The sequence below is a fragment of the Dromaius novaehollandiae genome, chromosome 2, assembly GCF_036370855.1.
Source record: "Dromaius novaehollandiae isolate bDroNov1 chromosome 2, bDroNov1.hap1, whole genome shotgun sequence".
NCBI lineage: Eukaryota > Metazoa > Chordata > Aves > Casuariiformes > Dromaiidae > Dromaius > Dromaius novaehollandiae.
This window is the reverse complement of record NC_088099.1, coordinates 118551171-118569939: the sequence shown is the minus strand read 5'-3', so window position 1 is coordinate 118569939 and position 18769 is coordinate 118551171. Positions and strand designations below refer to the sequence as shown.

The following is an 18769-nucleotide window of genomic DNA, read 5'->3' as shown; positions in this document are numbered from 1 at the left end:
CAATTTGGATGCAGTCATAGAAAACTGAGCACATACATTTAAATATAAACATCTGCACACACAGTGACATGCAATAACTTCTGGGGACAAGTGATCTTAGCTGTGCACAGATGCTGTGTTGAAACTCGACAGCGGATGTTCAGGTTATTCTGGCCTCAGACTGTTCAAAATGTTAATTAAGGACAAGAGCTCTCCCTCTCCAAACTCTAGTCTTACAGGCCAGTTTTAAAATGAAATCATCAGTTACATGGGACATTATATGCACTATTTCCACCTGAAGCAATTAACTTCCGGGGAGAGGTGAGGAAAGAAGAAAATCTCTTAGGTCTATGTATTGTTATTTTTTGCTATCAGATTGTCCTCCATTATATGATAATGCAGAAATGTACGTAGGGAATCAATCTTTCTGTTACCAGCTGGCACTATGTACGCAGATTGTCTGAAATTATACCTTAACCTCTAAACAAAATACAAAAGGCTTACATTTTTTCTGCCATTGAACAGTACTGAGTGTATAATCTATTGTCCTAAACAAGCCTTGCAACTAAAGGCTTGCATGTCCAGTCCTGAGCTAATTTAAAATATAAAACCCAGCAGAATTTTCCATGTTCCTGGCCAAGACCTTGGTAACAAGCACAGAAGAACATGCTATATAAAGCAAATAAATAAGCATTTTCCAAACTCTTAAAATTTCAGATTTTGAAACATACACAGAGAAACCGAATTAAGCAGGCCCTCACATCCTTAAAAGAAAACCTAGCTGCTCTGCATCTTCACAGACTTATGAAACGGCTGTCGGAAATGATGTGACAAAGTCCTGTTATGCTGGGCCTTAATGTCTGCACAAGACTGGTAATGCAACATCTCCTAATGAGCCTTAGCTGGGCTGAACAGAGGTGGATCCCTGTGTCTTGCACTGTGTCTCCTGCAAAACCCTGGCCAACCCCATTAACAGTCACAAATTGAAACATAAAAAATGTATTTACTTTTTATTTATTTAAGGCATCACTCTCACGTTCGGGCTTGGTGGGTTTTCCAGATGCATTCCTGATCGAGCCGAAGGGCATCTGCAGAGCACGCAGCTCCCCTAGCACCAATTGCACAACACTTCTCCCTGTCGCCTTCGGGCTCTCCGTGAGGCTTCTCCGTCCCGTGTCTCTCCCGTGATGTCCGGCCACACCTTCCAGAATGTCAACCCCCTTGCTTAATCCCGCTGAGACAGGACAAATGGAAGCTCCTCTGCTCTCATGCTCCTTCACTTAGGTTTACCCATGAGTAGAAAGTTTATCAAGACTGGATTCCAGATTTTTTTTAACAAAGCTACAGACAACACTTTGTTACTGTCTGCAATAGGCTAACCCAGTCCAAAATGCTTTTAGATTCTTTATTTGCACTATCCCCATTCCCATTAGATCTCACAGGCTTTTTCCCCCGGGTCAGTCATTATCAGATCCTCCAGCTGGCAGCTGCCCCGTACTTCCGCAGAAAGCATTTATGCAATACCTAATACAGAGGTATGGAGTTGAAGTTACTCTGTGTAGTAACTCCAAATGACCACGAACCCGAAGCTCTTGTTCAGTTTGGAAGTCTCTTCAGGCAGCACTGACCTCCCTGCCCTGCAGCCATTTTAAAGATGGGTGTCTACCCTACAGTAGATGTTTAGGCTACCTAAAAGTAGGTGAAATGAAACCTACCCTGAGTCCTATATTTGGATTTCCTATGAAAATCCATAAAATCTGGTCTCTGAAAAGCATCCCTTCAAGAAATTTGCCAAGTACAACAAAGTGATGTATCGCATGTGTGAAGTCACCGGTCCCAGGACGCTGGCCTGGCTTGGGGCTGCTGCGTGCAGATGGGGGCGAGAGCAGAGACTGCCCAGTCCGGGCCCGCGAGGTTTCACACCTCCCTCACTGAGGCTCCCCCAGGAGAGTGGGAAGTGAGAAACCGGTGGTACAGAAGTGGAGAAGCTTGATGTAATATTAAATGACATCTTATGTCAAAACATTGTGGCATTTTCGTTCTAATGCTTCCTGGAGTTCACCAGACAAAACACTGTACTAACAATTTAATCTGATCTTTCCCCTTCGCTGGGACCCTGTTGAAATGGAGAGCATGAGACAAGATTGCTCCTTTAAATGTAACAAGTAGAATGATTATGAGGGCTTTTAAGTGAGACAGCAAAAGGCTGAGAGGCTTCCTAATCTGACAGCTGGGGGCTTATTGTATTAGTCAGTGCATATGTCTATCAACACATCTGTCAAGCTAAGTTGTACTATTTGTCTTGGTAGTGCTTATTTAAAACATCCAGCTTTTTTCTGTTAGCACACTTGACGTTCCTAACTTGCTGATGAAGTAACGAAGCAGCACTGTGTTATACAGACTGCAAATTTGGGGATCTGACTCGATGAGATGCTGAGCTGCTTTTGCAAAGAGCTTCATGCCTTGAAGAATCAGGTGTTGGGATGCTGTTTTCTGGTGTGTCACATAGCGGCAGTGTTAGAGCTCCCTGGTGTTTTGAGGAAATTCCCAAGAAATAAAAGGAATCTAGGAGGCCAATATCAGCAGCATCTGACAGGACGGAGTTTTGTTTTGGAGTGTTGTTAGATAAAACAACCAATGAATCTAAAGGTTTGACATAGTCTCAAGGGAAGACAGCACCCCCTTTTTCACTAGGTACCAGTGTGTCTGTTTTGAAACTGTCACGTGCGGTAAGTGCAACACAGGCTCTGAAGTAGATACAGAAAAGTAGATACGGAGAAACCAAAGTACAATTAGAAACATTTGAACACTCACAAAATTATAGCTAACAGGGCGTAGTAAAGAGTAGAATATAGCAGCAGCTAGCTATAAATGCTTACTTTTATTTTGAATAAAACTTAAATTCATTTGGGACTTTAGGAATTCTAATGAGTGCTGCAGTCACTCTGCATCACTGGGAGATTCTTCTAACAAGTACTTTCAACTATTTTATCTTCCCCTTCCTTCTTGTGATCGCTTATCTTTAATTTCTCCCACAGTTTTCCTGTGTTATTTCTTTTCATGATAACAAAACAGTACCGCACGTTGAAAATAAAATTCTTAGTTTACTTCTAAGGTATTAATTTCACAGATAATTGCATTACGAAGTTGAATAACTGAATATGCAGCCTAGGTGTTTTGGCAGCAACCTGATGTTAAGTATTTCATTATTTGTCCAGCTAGTTTAAGGGAAAATAAATACAAAATCCCCAGGTGTTGCTGATGGTGTGGCCAATATTTTTCATTCCATTCGTAAATATGACACTCTGTTAAGCCCACACACCTATTTTATAGCTCTAATGAAAAATAGAGTGCAAGATTCACACATAATGTTGACCATATTGCCTTTCAATGCATCCCAGTAAAAGACAGAGATTGATCAGACAGCTATGATTCCATGCATGCAAATGCAATGTATGAAGAAACATGTCAAGAATTTTAATTGTACGCAGGGCCTTTCTAGATAACAAAAAAACGTAACTAAGAGAAAATAGATTGCCTACATAACAACATACAGCTGGAATGACATCCATTGCTAAAAGGCCTCTTTATACATTTGGATTAGAAGGAGAAATGCCTTTAGCTAGGCACAGCGGGGCAGACTGGAGAGGGACAGATCCAAACCCACAGAATTCAACAGTTCTCATAGGTTCTGAGTACGTTAATATAGGACACAGATTTGTTAATTATTTTGGATCTCACTAAACTGCCTGACAGATTTGTCAGGATGCACAAACTATTTTCCATCTTCAGGAACATGAAAAGAATTAGCAGTTTAAAATTTGTGGTTTTAATATATCGGCAATCCATTTTCCATTTATATGTATATACATATATATATCCATTTATCCCGTTCCCTTCATATTGTACGAGACAGAAGGCACTGGCGGAGGACGAACACAGCTGTAAGCATGCAGGCACCTCAACAGGGGCTCCCTGTGCATGCTTCTCTGAAATGACAATACTGGTACAGATGGGGGTCACTTTTTTATCAAGTGTTCAATTCCCTGCCGGCTGCCTTAGTATGCTGAGTCTATACTGGAAAAGAAAAGAGAGACATTCTTACACGTGAGGTACCTCCACATAAGGAAGCACATGTACACTTAGGCCCAGGCATGAGAACTTCAGAGATCTTTCCCAATGTGCCTAGCTTTGGAAAGAGTCGCTCGATAGCGTACCTGGCTCTAAAATTTGCTGAGGTGAGCTGGAGGCTTCTGCCAGCAACGGCAGAGGCAGTGCTAACACCCATGAGGCCAAGAGCCTTTGCAGAATGTAGCCCGACATAAATGATGAAAGACCCGACATAAACTCCGTAACAACTGACCGCACTGGGCTGGCTCAGCCAGTCAGGGACTCGCGGGGAGAGGTCAGCCAAAGCCCCCGTGTGCCTTGCTGGCCATTGCAATCAAAAGAGTCGCTCCAAATGGAAGTTCCTGGCCAAAAGTGAACAGCCACACTAGCTCTGTCATTCAGAGCGGATTTAATTACCCTAGGACACACGCAGACAAAATCGTGATTTGATAAATACAACCGGATCATTGAACTGGAAACAACTTGCCAGACTTTCCTGGCTTTGTGAGTAATGGTGACCTCGTAGTTTTTTATTAATTTTGCAGGCATACGTATGAAAGAATGCCCAAAGAATGATGGGGCTTGTGGCATCTGAATCCCTCACCAGTCGTTTACAAACCATAAAGAAAAGTGGACAAATTCCTAAAGCTTAGATTCTTTTTTCACATTAGAGGCTAAAGGTTCGTGTGGATATAGCACACTACCGGCCTAATGCCAGACATTTTTTGTGTGTGTTATTACAGATTTGAACAATGGACTGGATTCATCTGGGGATAAAGATTAAAATCATTCTGTCTGTGCAGTGTTAATGAATAAATGCTATTCCTGAATGATCACAAACTTCCAAGAGATGAGTTTTAACAAAAGCTTACCGTGATCATGTCTGAACTGTTACTTATAGACAAAAAGAGTATGCGCTTTAATAAGTCCTATTGTAAAAAAGCATCCTGTCTCAAAGTTTGAATTTTTCACTGTAAACTGTTCATAAAGCTTTTATCCTGAAGCTCCCCAACTGTATCTTAGCAGAGGTGGAGAAATAATACACATCTTCTCTCTGTATAAAATACTATAAACAATATGTAGTGAGAAAATAGTTATTAAACGGATCTAGTTCAGCTGCTCCCAATCAGGAAAAAAAAATCTTATTTTCTCAGACTGTTTTAAAATGGGGGGTTTTCTCTCCACCCCTTTTTAACATAGCAGGTTTCACTTACTGTGTGACAGGATGATTTGTCCATTTCTGGGCCCGAAAGTCCTGCATTTAATTCTTTTGCTGATGCTGGAACGCTGCTATAGGGCTCTGCCAGGTCAGCGCTGACGTATGTGCCAAGTGCACATCTTCTGGCAGCGAGGTGACACCCCCAGGAGTTGTACGCCTGCAGAGTGGTGAGGTACTTCACTAGCGGTGGCCCGATAACACAGAGAGTGCCCTGACACAAACAGCCACACACTGGCCATTCCCCTGCAAGCCTGTGGTGGCTGCAGCAGTGAATAGTATCTCTGAGAGAAGTGACAGCCAGGTCAAGAAGTAGTTTGTGAAACCAAAGGACGCACAGTTACCCTACTAGTCCCACCAGTATCCAGCTGTTCCTGTTGTTGAATCAGTCTGTGGCTGAACGATCTGAATTTTGCCAATCCACTAACAAACCCCTGATTTATTTTTATTTTTAACAGAGCATCATGTTTCTGATGACCAGTGGTCACATGTAGCCTGCAAACGTGGCTAATTGTACAAGTGCAAACTCTGCACATTAGCTGCATGTCATAACCACTACAGGGTTCAAGCAGCATCACGGTATTTCACCATCACTTCCAAGTCTGGGAACTAAGTTGTCATAACTGCACAGCAGGGACATCATGATCCAGTGATCTCTTGCATGCCTCATGCACTGTACCTAAAAAAGTACCTATGTTATTTGGGAGAGCCCAAAGTCACTTTTATCCCTCATCTCCCATCACATATTGACCTAGTGCAATACTGAGGACTCCCGAGAATCAATGCACTGGAGTGCGCTGGAGTGCACCGGGACACAGAGGACCTTCCTCTACTAATGGCCTCAACGCTATGGCAGGGAAGCGCGAAGATGAAGTGGGGGAGGAGGAGAGAAATGGATCCTGGCTCATAATCTGGAGGATGGGGGATGACCAAGATGGGACGTACAATGGAGGGCAGGCCTATGGCCTCCAATTCTGGCTGTAGGGAAAGGGGTAATTATCTTACACAAGCTGTTTAGTCTTCTACTTATCTATAGTATATTAGCTCTGTTTTTTGATTCCTTCTGAGGTTGCTCTTTATCAGCAAGGTTTTCAGCTCATTCCTTGGAAGCCTGCTTTCTAAAACATTACCAATGGGCTTCAAAACAGCTCAAAGACCATCCCTACTGTTTCCAGATATTCCACATTGTGCCATAGCTTCAAACTAGGCAAAGAAAAACATCACATTGAAATCTGTACCTAAAATACTCTGTTCAGTAAAGCGGAGGTTATAAGTTCTGATGCATTAAAACAAAAAAACCCCCAAATCCACAATCACCTCTATATCTATTACCTGGGAATGCCACAAATCAGAAGACCAGCTCTGCTACCTCAAAGCCCATTAATTCCCTTTAATTCCCTCGTCCGCTGTTTTGCCCAGAGCCTGTATCTCAGAGGACAGTGTCACAACCCTGCTGTAAGCAGATCTCATCCTGATGTCTACTATCTAGAAACTGGACTGAGCTCTGAAGCCTGAGGTTTAGCATCCCTCTTGAGTCTTAATTCTAACTAGAAAGACTTAAAAGACATGTAATTTTGAAAAGTTCTGACCTTTCCTCACTGATTCTTTCCCAAAGAGGGAAAAAACATATAAACCAATGACATGCTGATTGAAGAAAGGGTTAACACTCGTGGCACTCTGGAAAAGGAAGATCAGTGGAGAGGTCTAGCTTGTTATCTTGAGCAGATAACTTCAAAGCAGCTGCAGCAGTGACTGATGATGAAGTAACAGTGATAAAAAACACGCTTTGTCATGGGCTTTCTCACTGCAACAACCCGGAGCCATGAGTCACCAGACAACACACTTTTGGCAGTTTCCATGCACATCTGTAGCAGCCATCAAAAGAAGTAAACAGCCCCTAACGTCAATCAGCTGGAAAGAGCGTTTTCCTCTACCTTCCTGACCCCCTGCAGCAAATTTGTTCTTTGCTCAAAAGGGGAAAAAATGCTGGTGTATATTTTTCTAGCATCCTGAAGTTGCCTATATCTGTCCTGATTGTTATTTAATATGTTAGTGTGCTATGTTTAGTATGTTTGGCTTAATATAACCAGTTAATATTCCACTGACTGGAAAACATAGTAGCAAGATAAATACTTTGACATTAGCTTATCTGAGGAGGAGGGAGAGAATGATTCAGAGAAAGAGGAAGCAGGGCATGTTGGCAGAATGAGGAATATTTAGTCTTCTTTTCAAAAGCTTCTTCCCCAAAACGAGGTTTGTCTGAAGATGCCTCCCTCCTTTTGCAGATCTGTTCCTTCCTTGAATCAAACTACAGGCAACAGCAACAAGGCAGCTAATAACAAACTCTTCAGCTGAACTCTAGGAAAGCGGTTTGGTCAAGGCTTTGCTTGCCAAATGCTGACCAACAAATGTTCCCAGGGGCCAGCAGTGACTCACCGCAAGCCATGTTTTTCATGGACCAGTTGTGCTTTAGCTGTCTCCCTCTTGGAGGACGTTATGATCCAAACAAGGCCTCCCACTTCCAAAAGCTGGAATCAAAGGCACTTGAGACAGAGTACTCCTACCACATCTTGTGTTGATGGTGCATACAAGGACTACTCCTATCACACTATGGCAACAGAACAGCTCTTGCGTGATGGAAGCAAAAAAATAACTGCTGCCGCTATTGCTGCCCATTCCAGCAGGCTATACACCAAAAGCACTGAGATTTCAACAGCGTCAGGCCAGCAGATAGGGTAGGACTCCGTTCAAAATGCTCTTTTATCAAGACTTTATATAACAATGTTTGGTTTTTGCCATGTGCTTCCCCCATATTGCCTTCCATTATGAGTGAGGACACAGGGCAAAGAGGGCATATCAGTTGGGACAAGAGGCTTCCTACTCTTCAGACAGGAGCTTGAACTGCTCAGTAACAACTTGTGGTGCTCCACTAGAAATGCTGACCTGGCTAGTCAGTGAATTTTGGTTTTTTAAAGGATTTGCATGTCACCTTGCTGAACGGAGGACCTAGTGCCAAAGAAAGTAGGCAACATAGCCAATACTGCTTAGGTTCATGGTTGCCCACTCCCTTGAGGTGTTACTCAGAAGCTGCCTGGAAATGCAGTGATAACTGTGCAAACGGGCATGCACAAAGTCCGATTTTCTGAAGCAGGGGAAATAATCCTTCAGAGGCCATAAAAGCATGTACACTTGTAGGCATACAGAAGAAATGCTGACGGCAGGGAGGTACTGAAACAAGGTCAGCATAGTTCTTCCCTGTGCTGCCCCACTATGTTGAGAAAGACAAGGGAGGGGGTATGACAGGAAGTTTGCACTCCAAAAATAACATGAACAAAGAAGGCTTCTTGGACCAGGATACTGAAGAATTACAAAATCCTCACTAGTATGAATGCTGTGACCTCATGGTCCCATTCACCCTATATACACAGCTCTCCTAAACCAAGGAATGGCCCGGGATGATTTGGAGTTTAACTCTCAAGTACTGCAGATATCAGGAAAACCTCCCTGAATGCTGCAGTTTTGTTTTCATGAAGAAGAAGGGATTACAGTTATTTCCTAAAAGTGGAACTAAGCTGTCTTTTCCCTTCTGTCACTTTGTGGTGTTCAGGTGTGAACAAGGACATGGGGAAATCTCCTCCTGCTGCCACTACCATGCTGCTTACCCTCTTCTGCCCCCTTTACCCTCACTGCAACGGCACACATATTTCTGGAAATGACATTACATTTTTAAGAGGAGAAATGACTCATGTTGTTAGCACTACATTATCTAGGGCAAAGGAGAACGAAAGGAAAGAAAACAAGTTAACATGAGAATATCCTGTTATGCCACAATAGTGCATTTACTAGGGATACCCACTCCTTGCTGAAACCTTTCACGGATCACTGCAAGAGCATGCCAACGAGAGGTGGCTAGAGAGTGGACAACATGAAGGGAAGCTATTTTTATAGGTGCTAATGATTCCTAATATTTTTTGCCCTCCTCAGCTGGAGGTGACAAAAATGAACAGTTAAAATTTCTTCCCATTTCTCAAGACTTTTTTTCTTGCTATTCTAGGGCCTAATCCAGAAAAAAAAGTAAGAAAAAAAATATGTGCAGTCTTATGGCAGGACTTTGCAAGCCACAGATGCTGGCTTTGTGGTTGGCTGACCTATCCAAAATAAAGCTCAGCAGCAGGGAGCGGTGGAGTAGTTCAGGGGGTAGAAGAGGTCATGCAAATGTGATCCCACCTCCCAAACACCATTATCTCCTTCTGCTACAAATATTCCTCCCCCTGCTCCTTTTGGGGTGGAGAGAATTGTTAAGTTTTGGTTTTTTTTTTTTTAAATTCAGCCTGCCTTTCCTATTGGTTTGCCAAAAGGGGTTGTTGAAAGTGACTCTTGTTCCAGCCTCTTTCCTGGGACAGAAGAACAAGGTGAACTTTTATCCCGACGGTTGATAGCGGATAAGGCAGCTATCAGTTTGGATGATGAACTCCTCAGAAGTCCCTCTCACGTTTTTGGCTGTGGGTGCTTTCTCCACTGCCAGAGTTGGCACTATGAGAGCTCGGAGCCCATCACGTTGCCTTGATGGTGGTTAGATGGAAAGGAGGCAGCCTGCCTCTCTGGGGGAAGCTGTAGCCTGCCGATATTGAGATACTTCCCCGAGCATCAGAGAGAGCCTGAAAGGCTGCTGAGCCTTATTCAGAGATGCACTGATGGCACTGATTTCTTCATGCTGGATGGCCATTTTTATGAACAAACATTAAAAAAAGAAAAGAAAGTGACTGACATCGTTTCAATAAAACTATTTAGTAGAAATGTTAGTTTAAGCAATTGTTTATAAAATGTAACACTGTACTGTATTAAGTCAAATCTTCTGGTATAGTCAATGGTAAGCATAGGCAAAAGTTTGACCACTTCTACAGAGAAGCAATAAAGAACCTGATCAGTTCTGTACAGGAGAGTTTAACTGGTTTTTGAATTTACTACTACATCCCAGGTCAGGAGCAGATAAAGCAGTGGTAAGGGATTCTCGTTAACAGAATTGGTTTCTGACACCTGAATACATTCACACCAAATATTTTTGTTTCTTTTTTTTGAGAGAAATGTATGGAATAGTTCCTGGCAAAGCTGCCAACGTAACTTCCATGAGCCTGCAGCAGATCCCACACTGCCATTCTAGGAATAGCTACAAACTGTGCTGTACATCAGTCTGAAGGCCTAAGGAAAGCCTAACTAGCAGAAGACATTTATGAGGTACAGTCTCTCTTTTACAGCCAGCAGATCCATTTCTGTTGAAGTGTTGACTTCATTTCCATAACACTATTTCATTCAATACTCAGATAATTAAACAGATCTCTTTTCATATCTGATCAGAGCTATTTCTGAAGTGTGTTTGCCAAAAAACTAAAATAAGCCTAAAAATAACTTTCTGTGGGTATATATTAGAGTGAAGTGGAAGCCCTATATGCTGCTGCCAAGGGAGGTTTTAATACCAACTATTTCACTTTGTTTAAGGACTAAGAAACTGCAGGCTGAAAGACCTGCTGCCACTTACCAAACCTCTTGTAGCCAAAGGACTGCACCTCCTCCTCTTCTGCAAAATCGTCTGGAGAGAGAAAGACACAGCAAGACGTTACTTCTTCCATTGGACAAAGATGGGAAGAATTTTTTTATGGGTGCACTACAATAAATGAATGCACTTGAAAGTGTCATTGATTTGCAAAGCATTTTACCCATCACTGAATTTCCTTTCCCTCCACTGTTCATGTTGCACCTCTGTCACCAGGCGGGTGACAGTTCGGAGCCTTTCCCTCCCCCTCTGTTTCCAGCAGAAATCCAGACTATATCTTGAGGTGATTCTGGGCCCTGGTTGGTGTGTAAGTACAGGCTGGAGCAGACCAGTCCCTCATCGCAAGGACAACCGCAGCTGGCACCTGCCACCAGGGCTGAGGTGCTCACTCACAACAGCTGTCAGAGCCACCAGTGCTGTTGGGCTCAGGCTCAACATGTTTTAGCTGGGCATCTGCGCAAAGCGGCACTTCTGCTTGGCTTTGCAATGTGTAGCTATGCTGAATAATGAGAGAGAGGAGTCAGAGGCTATGGCTGTCCATCCACCACCTCCCACATGCACTGGCTTCACTTGAAGAGACAAGACCCAACAAAAGATGGGGAACAGAACTGAAAACCTCAGAAAAATGACAAAAACAGAAAAAAGTTAAGCCCTTTTGTTCTCATCTTCTTAGCAGTAAAATGCTAATAATCACAAATGTATCTTGTTAGACGCTTAATTCTCTCCACTTCCTTCCAGCAGCAATACCACAAAGGAAAAGGCTGGGACCAGCACAATAAATATACCCACAGCTTCTTTTTTTAGAAAAAAAGGATATGCGTTGCATCTGTGTGGTCAGCCTCTTTCTACCAACCAAACCCTTTCTTCTGCTGAGACAGAGAGGAAGACAAGAGCCCAGAACCAGCTTTTCTATCAGTCAGATTGAACTTGCAGCAAGGGGAGCTCAGACCAAGCTGCTTTATCTCCTGTCTTCCCAATTTCTAAAGGGACGGAAAATAGATCGCTTTGTCCTCCCACAAGCACCATTCCACATGGTGGGGCATGCTGGCTCTCTTAAAATCGGCTTTATGACACTGATTCCCAAGAGGTGGTCAGCGTGGCCACGGTCAGTACTCCACAGCTACCCTATTCTGGGGAGCCATACCGCCTTTGCTGCATTTCTGAACAAAAGTCTACAGGCAAGCCTGCCTCCCAAGCTGCAAAATATGTTGCAGGAAAAAAAAAATCTGTGCTCTCCAAAATCTGCTGGCCTGGCTTTTGTTTGCATTGCAGCAGAGCCTTATCACCTCCCACTTCGGGGAAGGCAGACTCAGCACCACGTCAGGCACCACCACGCCACACCAGGCAGCTGCAGCAGCCGCTCGCAGAGCTGCGCCCTCCAAGGCCCTCATGCCACTCGTCCAGCACGTGATGCCAGGGAAGCTTATTCACTTGGAAACTCTCCATCCGGATCGTTTGCCCACACCAGGGGAGAAGTAAGCAGAAGCACAAAGGCCAGGCCAGCCAAGGAATTCATAGAAAGGAACATTTAACAAGTGGTAATGAAAAAGCAGACTCAAAACAGACAAGCATACACACTGGAGTGAGAGATCTGTGCTGGGTGAGCCCTTTGCTGTCCACAATTTTGTTGCAGATGAAGAGGCTGGTCTGCATCACCAGAGGCTGCAGCTAGTGCGGGGCACTACAGAGGCCTGAGAGGATGTATCCAAAGGTGAAGTCCTCCCAAAACATATATCTGTAAATATCAAGCTCTTGCAGGCTTGACAAAGTCTGAGTGTACATCTAGGAAAAATTTTAACCTACACCTCTTTCTAACCTGCAAAGTGCCACACATTGAAGCCTGGAAGACATCGCATGATGCAGCAAAGGTCATGACATGTATCGTTTTGTAGACCTTCACCCTTTACTCACACTGCACTTCTGATAAAACAGCTCAAAACCTTTTACCCATACTCCTAACTGGCTAGTACAGGTTTTGCTCACTGCCAGGGACATTCCTGTCCATATCTTAAGCTAGACTCCCAATTCAGATGTGTATTTAAGAAATGCAAGAACCAGTGGACACTTCCTTAGGCAAAACAAACACATCCTGATTTTGAAGGCAGCGAGAATCCTTTAAAAAAAAAAAAAACCCTCACAATTCTACCAAACGTTATCCAAAGACAAGGTCACCTGACAAAACATGACAAATACTAATAAACCAAGTGACCACGAACAGTCAACAACCAAGCTTCTCATCCCAACAGTGAAGTACTAAGGAAGAATCTTCCCCTCTTGCACAAAAGATAAAAGCTGCATAAAAAAGATATCAGTTCCAGGGCCCTTAACTTCCTGCCCTCTCTTCCTATCGGGGTAGGAACACAATCATTTTCTTTGTTTCGCAGGAGTGTAATCTGGCTGATTCGATCCATAGCTTATCTGATGCATGCAGCCAGGCCGTAGCTAAATCCTGTTGCTCCATCCTACGGACCTCCTCCCAGGCCCATGCTGTCAAACTCTTCTCTACACTCCCTGATCATCTTTCATATCAAGCACTTCTGCTTCCTCCCTGTCCACAGCCTTGGGCAATCAAAGCCATTCGAAACACTGCCTTGAAGGTCATCTTGGCTTCAAGGAATGTTTGCCAAAAGCCCCGCTCTATTCCTGCGGGTGCTAGATGGGATAAGTTAGCTGTTTAGTTCTTCATGCTTTGCCCAATAGCATTGCCCTCTGGCAACGTATTCATAAATGCATTTATATTCCTCTTGACTGTTTACTTTTTTATATTTGCAACACAGTGTGCTGTGCTTACTAGGGACGACTGGGCTGTTTTTTTCCTTTTTAGCTTTTAACACGTAATAATTTTTCATTAAATCTGCTGATATTGAAGAACACTTGTGGCATTTGAAACAAAGAAGTAGAGATGGGCAAGGGCTGCTTCATCAACAGGTAACCTTGCTTCTTGTTTATTAAAATCTAAAACAGCAGATAAAACTTTTTTAATCCATGTGAGTTGGTCTAGCAAGAGGCAAGAATTTATTTTAGGGGAAGTCTACTAAAATTATCTAGTAAACTAAGCTCAGTGGTGTTTAGTCACAACTCCTACTACACACTTTGCTCAAATCACATGCAAATATAATAAATAATCTTTACTAATATTAACTGCAATGCAACAAGTTTAAGGAAATTAGAGAAGGGAATAAGAAATGAATAAAACAAAAGCTTAGACTGAATTTTCAGAAATGTACAGGTTGGCATTCTGTGAAAAAAGAGAACAGGATTGGTTGAAACTCCCACCAGGTTACTGCTAAGAAATCTGTGTTTGAAATACTAAAAATAAATTTGATAAGCAAACCAATAAATTTAAGTCTTGAGACAAAGCCATTTGTTCCAGCCTTCTCCTCTCATTCCATTTTGGATGGTATTGTACTCACTGGAGATACCAAAAACTTGGCCCCTGGTTCTCTGGTACAAGTTCTAGTGCTGAAAATCTTGAAGTTTTGTCACAAGTTTTAGAAAAATAGTGGTATTTCTCAAAGCTTCACGATATCTTTGAATTGCAGAAATAAAGGAGAGCCTAAATTTTCATTTAAAAGAAAGCCTTCATTTTCATTTGTAGAGAAAACTATAAAAATATAATCTGTGATGAGTTACAGAGGTTAAAAAAATACACACCAACCAGCAAAGGAAATAGGAAGAAAACCTCCAGGATGTATTATGTGTTTATGCCCTCTGATTTTAAGGACAATTTCGAAAATCAGAATGAAACGAATTCATGAGTTTTGACCACCTGTGGTTCATACTACCGCAGCTTTGCTTTTTTACATCAGCAGTGCCCATTCACTTGAGTGGGGCTGCAACCGATACAAGAGAGTTTTGTTTGACATAGTGAAATATATAAGTTTGAAATGTTTTACTTTAGTTTAAATTCAACCCTTCTCATTTTCAAAGACGACCGGAATGAATGTAATATTTCCGTTACACACACATACATATTTATACGTAAGGATTATTTTCCTGGGTGAAAAACATAAAGGGCATACTTTTCCCTGAGGCAGATAACAAAGCAGAATCCATTGTAATATCCCAGCCAAAAGAATTAACTCTTTAGTATAGGAAAGACCGGCCATAATTCATTTTATAAGCTTGGCGTTCAGGACAGTGCAGCCTTAGGGACAGTTGGGAACATCACCTCAGGCATGTATCCTAGGGCACGGCAGCTCCCTCACTGTGCAAAATGGTGAGAGCCCTCAAAGCAATGCAAGGAAAACCTGCCCCCTCCCACACATGCAGGCAACACACGAGGGAACTGCACACGGGGCAGGTTAAAAGCATGGTTCACCCCCCAGCAAGCCTCCTTCAGGTTGCCAGGCAGAACATGGGAGCACGTGGAAAGAGGCTAGCTGCGGTTTCAGTCCCCACGTAGCACGTGCAAGGACGGGGGGGTTGGTGTTTTAGCCAGCGGGCATGAAATGCCAACACACGCAGGCGCTTTGCTGCCAAGTAACAGGGCTCTAATCTACAGTGCTCTCAGCTGGGAGGTGAAAGAGAGAGAATCTAGAACAAGAAAGAAGAAGAAAGCAGAAAAACTAGTTAAAATGAGATTTCTTATTCCACTGACTTCTGCTGAGCTCTGGCTGAAGGAGACGCCACTAAAAAAGTGGAACTTCCGAAAGAAGACACGTGAGCAACCAATTTTATTTAACCGTATTGAAGGATCATCTGAGATGTCCTTTTTCATTAGGTTTACAAGACTATCATTGGAGGACTACAGCAGATTGTCACTCAGAGCTTACAGCGAGCCACTAAAAGTAACTGGCTTTCTGTAGCTGAGCAGGACAGAAGTACATCAAATATTTAGGGAGTCAGTACAAAGCAAGAAAAAAAAGAAAAAAGAAAAGCCTTTGAGATGTTTTGGCAATAACCACACTCCACCAAGTACCAATGCCAACTTCTGGTTGCCTTCCAGTTATAAGTTATTACTGTAACACCTCTAATAAATAAAGTTGTAGAGTTAAATAAGTTACAGCACAATGCTTCAAGGGAGTGGAAATTATAAGAAGGCAGTTCAACTGGGGATTAACACAACTAACAGAGGGAATTCATTTAATCTAAAACAAATTAGACTCTCATTTGATTAATTTGCCAGAGGCAAAGCAAAAATCCATTGAGTAGAACTGTGTAATTTTTAGTTCTTGTTCTTAAATCTTAAATAAATTAATCATGGACCACTTATGAGTCAGTCTGAGGTCAAGTAAGAAAGAGCTGGCCTGGAGCCAAAAAGGATGCCAAATCTATCCTGTTGTACGGCCTATAACCACTGCGCCGCTCACTCTCTGCACTGGAACAGCATCAGACCTGGGAATCCTTCGGTGCAACATGATTTTAACGAAATTGTTTCAGTTTTATCCCCTTCTTTTTATGGATGTCATTGTTGGCATACAGAAGGTGTTACAGAAAGCTGCTAATGTACGTGTCCAGCTGTCACCTTTTAACAGCACATCACTAAATATAATTAACTAGTGAAGCAAACTAGACCTCAGTATCTTAGTGCTGGATCATATATTGGTTACAGACACCCGGCACCCAATTACTTCTAGAACTTTTGTGTGTTGTAAACGCAGGTTAAAAAAAGTAACCTTTATTTAAAGTCTTGAATTTAGAATGGGCACAAATATTCTACAGCATATTCTGAAATCAGTGGAAATATGCTTCAAGAGAGGATGAGGCATCTGGACTGAAAATTGTCATGCCAAGTTTCAACTCAGATATTAGAAGCTAATTTATAACCCCCCTGAAAACTGGATTTACAGTACATTATAACTTACCCGTAAGTACCATACTGGGAACTCAGGACTATAAGACTAATTTGTAGTAACAATGACATCCAGTATAAAGAGTTTCCTTTAAAATAAATCTCTCTATAATGTGTGTTCTCAAAGAGCTTTAACAGTTAGGGCCCCGCATTTCCCACTGACTTAATGGAAACTATATAGCTATATCCCTGTGCAACTCTGTAAATTTTGTTTTAATATTATCAAGAACAGATTTTTTTTTTTAACATTTGGAGAGATACTGTGCCAATTAGTTGAAAACGATGATATTCCCCTCCAAGCCATAAAACAGCAACAGTTCCTATAACAGCAGTGCAGACCTCTGCTCAGACCCATGCAGCAAGTGCATCCTGGACCCAGCTGAAGGTACCACCTGCAGTGTCCGAAAGCTCATCCTGTCTGCTCTCTCCCTCTCAGCCCTGTTACTGACAGGCAAAACTTGTCCCCTTGTGAGATTTCTCTAATATTAACAGCCGCTCAGAGAGAAGAGAACAGGGAGCACCAGTATCTTTCTCATATCACATTTCAAAAGGTTTTTGGAGCAGCCACCGGATTCATACGCGTTTTTGGTCACTGTTAGCCGGGTCTATATTCAAAGTGCTGACCTAGAGGTGAAACGGAGCCAGCAGAAGCACAGGCAAGCAGCTGCAGCCTTCAGATGTTGATGACTTCATCAGTCTAATTGGTTTCCACTCGTTTTCATAGCTTTTATTCTGGACAGTCTCCTGTTTGTACTAACAGGCTGTTCATTCCCCTCCGTCTTCACAGATGCTTCATTTCACTTGTCCTCTTCTTCCGCTTCCCTCTGCACGTTTTTCCTTATAGCCCCTTTTCATGTGAAAACGTCTTTCTCTTTTTGCTCCTATTCTGATAAGCCCTCCTCCAAAAAAGCCTGTCCCAGACTTAAAAACCCCAATCAAAAAACCCCTACCCTGCTGACAAAGTCACAAACTGACACGTCGCGCTCACAATGTCACCGCTGTTCGCGCTGTGCGCAATACACAGCTTTGCCGCCCAGTCCTTTGTCTGCCTTGTCTCCCCACACACCAAGCTCCTTAGGGCAAGGATTACACTTATTCTGCATTTGTAGAGCACCTGACTGGAAAAGAGCCCACATCCCGGCATCCTGGGGCATCCTTGGACATGTCGTTTTAGCCTGGATCCTAGCAACGAGACCAAGGCTTCTACCCACCTCTGTCCCTCAGGGGTCGATCTGGGAATCTATCCACTCTCCATACTGCAACGAAGCAAGAGGCAAGGTCCTGGACTCTGGATCCTCTGTTGAGCCTTACAATCCAAGACTTGGATTGTGTCTCTCAAAACATAACACATGCATAAAACAAAAAAATGAATCACAACAAATGGCTGCATTTCAATATTCTGGTTCCATCTACTCCCCCACTGGTATGGCCAAAAAAACCACAGAGCTCACTCAAAGAATGAAAAGAAGACAGAAGACACAGAAAGTCAGAGATATAGGAATGATGACCCTAGTTTTGCTTTTTAGGCACAAAACGAAAATGGTGAATGGGGGGCTTTCTTGAACAAAACTAAAATACTGCTTTTTAGCCCTCAAGTGCTACAGGTCAGTGCTACAGATCTGTCCAGTACTGGGGCCAGGAAGAACTGCATGGTGCGGAAGGTCAACCTTAGAAATTAAAAGTTTAAATCATATCCTATTTCAGAGTAATGATCTAAGAGCAAACAGATCATTAATGCACTGAAAAACCTTTCTTTCCTATCTGTATGTTAGAGGATAACATTAAAATGGCATACACCTTCACGAATGTGCTTCTATATTACCTCCCATAATTCATCCACTTTGTTTCCTAGTAACATCCCAGTCTTCACCTCAAATTTATGTACGAAAAGTAATTTTAGGGGGAAGCAGTCAGACTCCCAAAAGAATTCATCTTATGTTGATCCCTCATTTCTACAGACCACAAATTATTAGGAGGATCACGTTCACTTTCAATGCCTCATAAAAACTATTTTTATTTTGCTTTCCATTGGAGGAGGGCTGGAAGGAGGCAATCTCTGTTTTGACAGAGAATAAGAACCTCAGGATAAGAACATTTTGGGAATCTCTGAAGATAACTG

General features: G+C 42.6%; 1 protein-coding gene across 1 annotated transcript in view; it reads right to left on the bottom strand.

The window, feature by feature from the left end:
- Positions 1-18769, bottom strand: part of COLEC12 (collectin subfamily member 12) — a 100849-nt gene that overhangs the window by 77584 nt on the left and 4496 nt on the right. The window contains exon 2 of the mRNA XM_064507276.1: positions 10842-10892. Coding sequence (XP_064363346.1) covers positions 10842-10892 — 51 coding nt within the window. The remainder of the gene's footprint in view (positions 1-10841; positions 10893-18769) is intronic.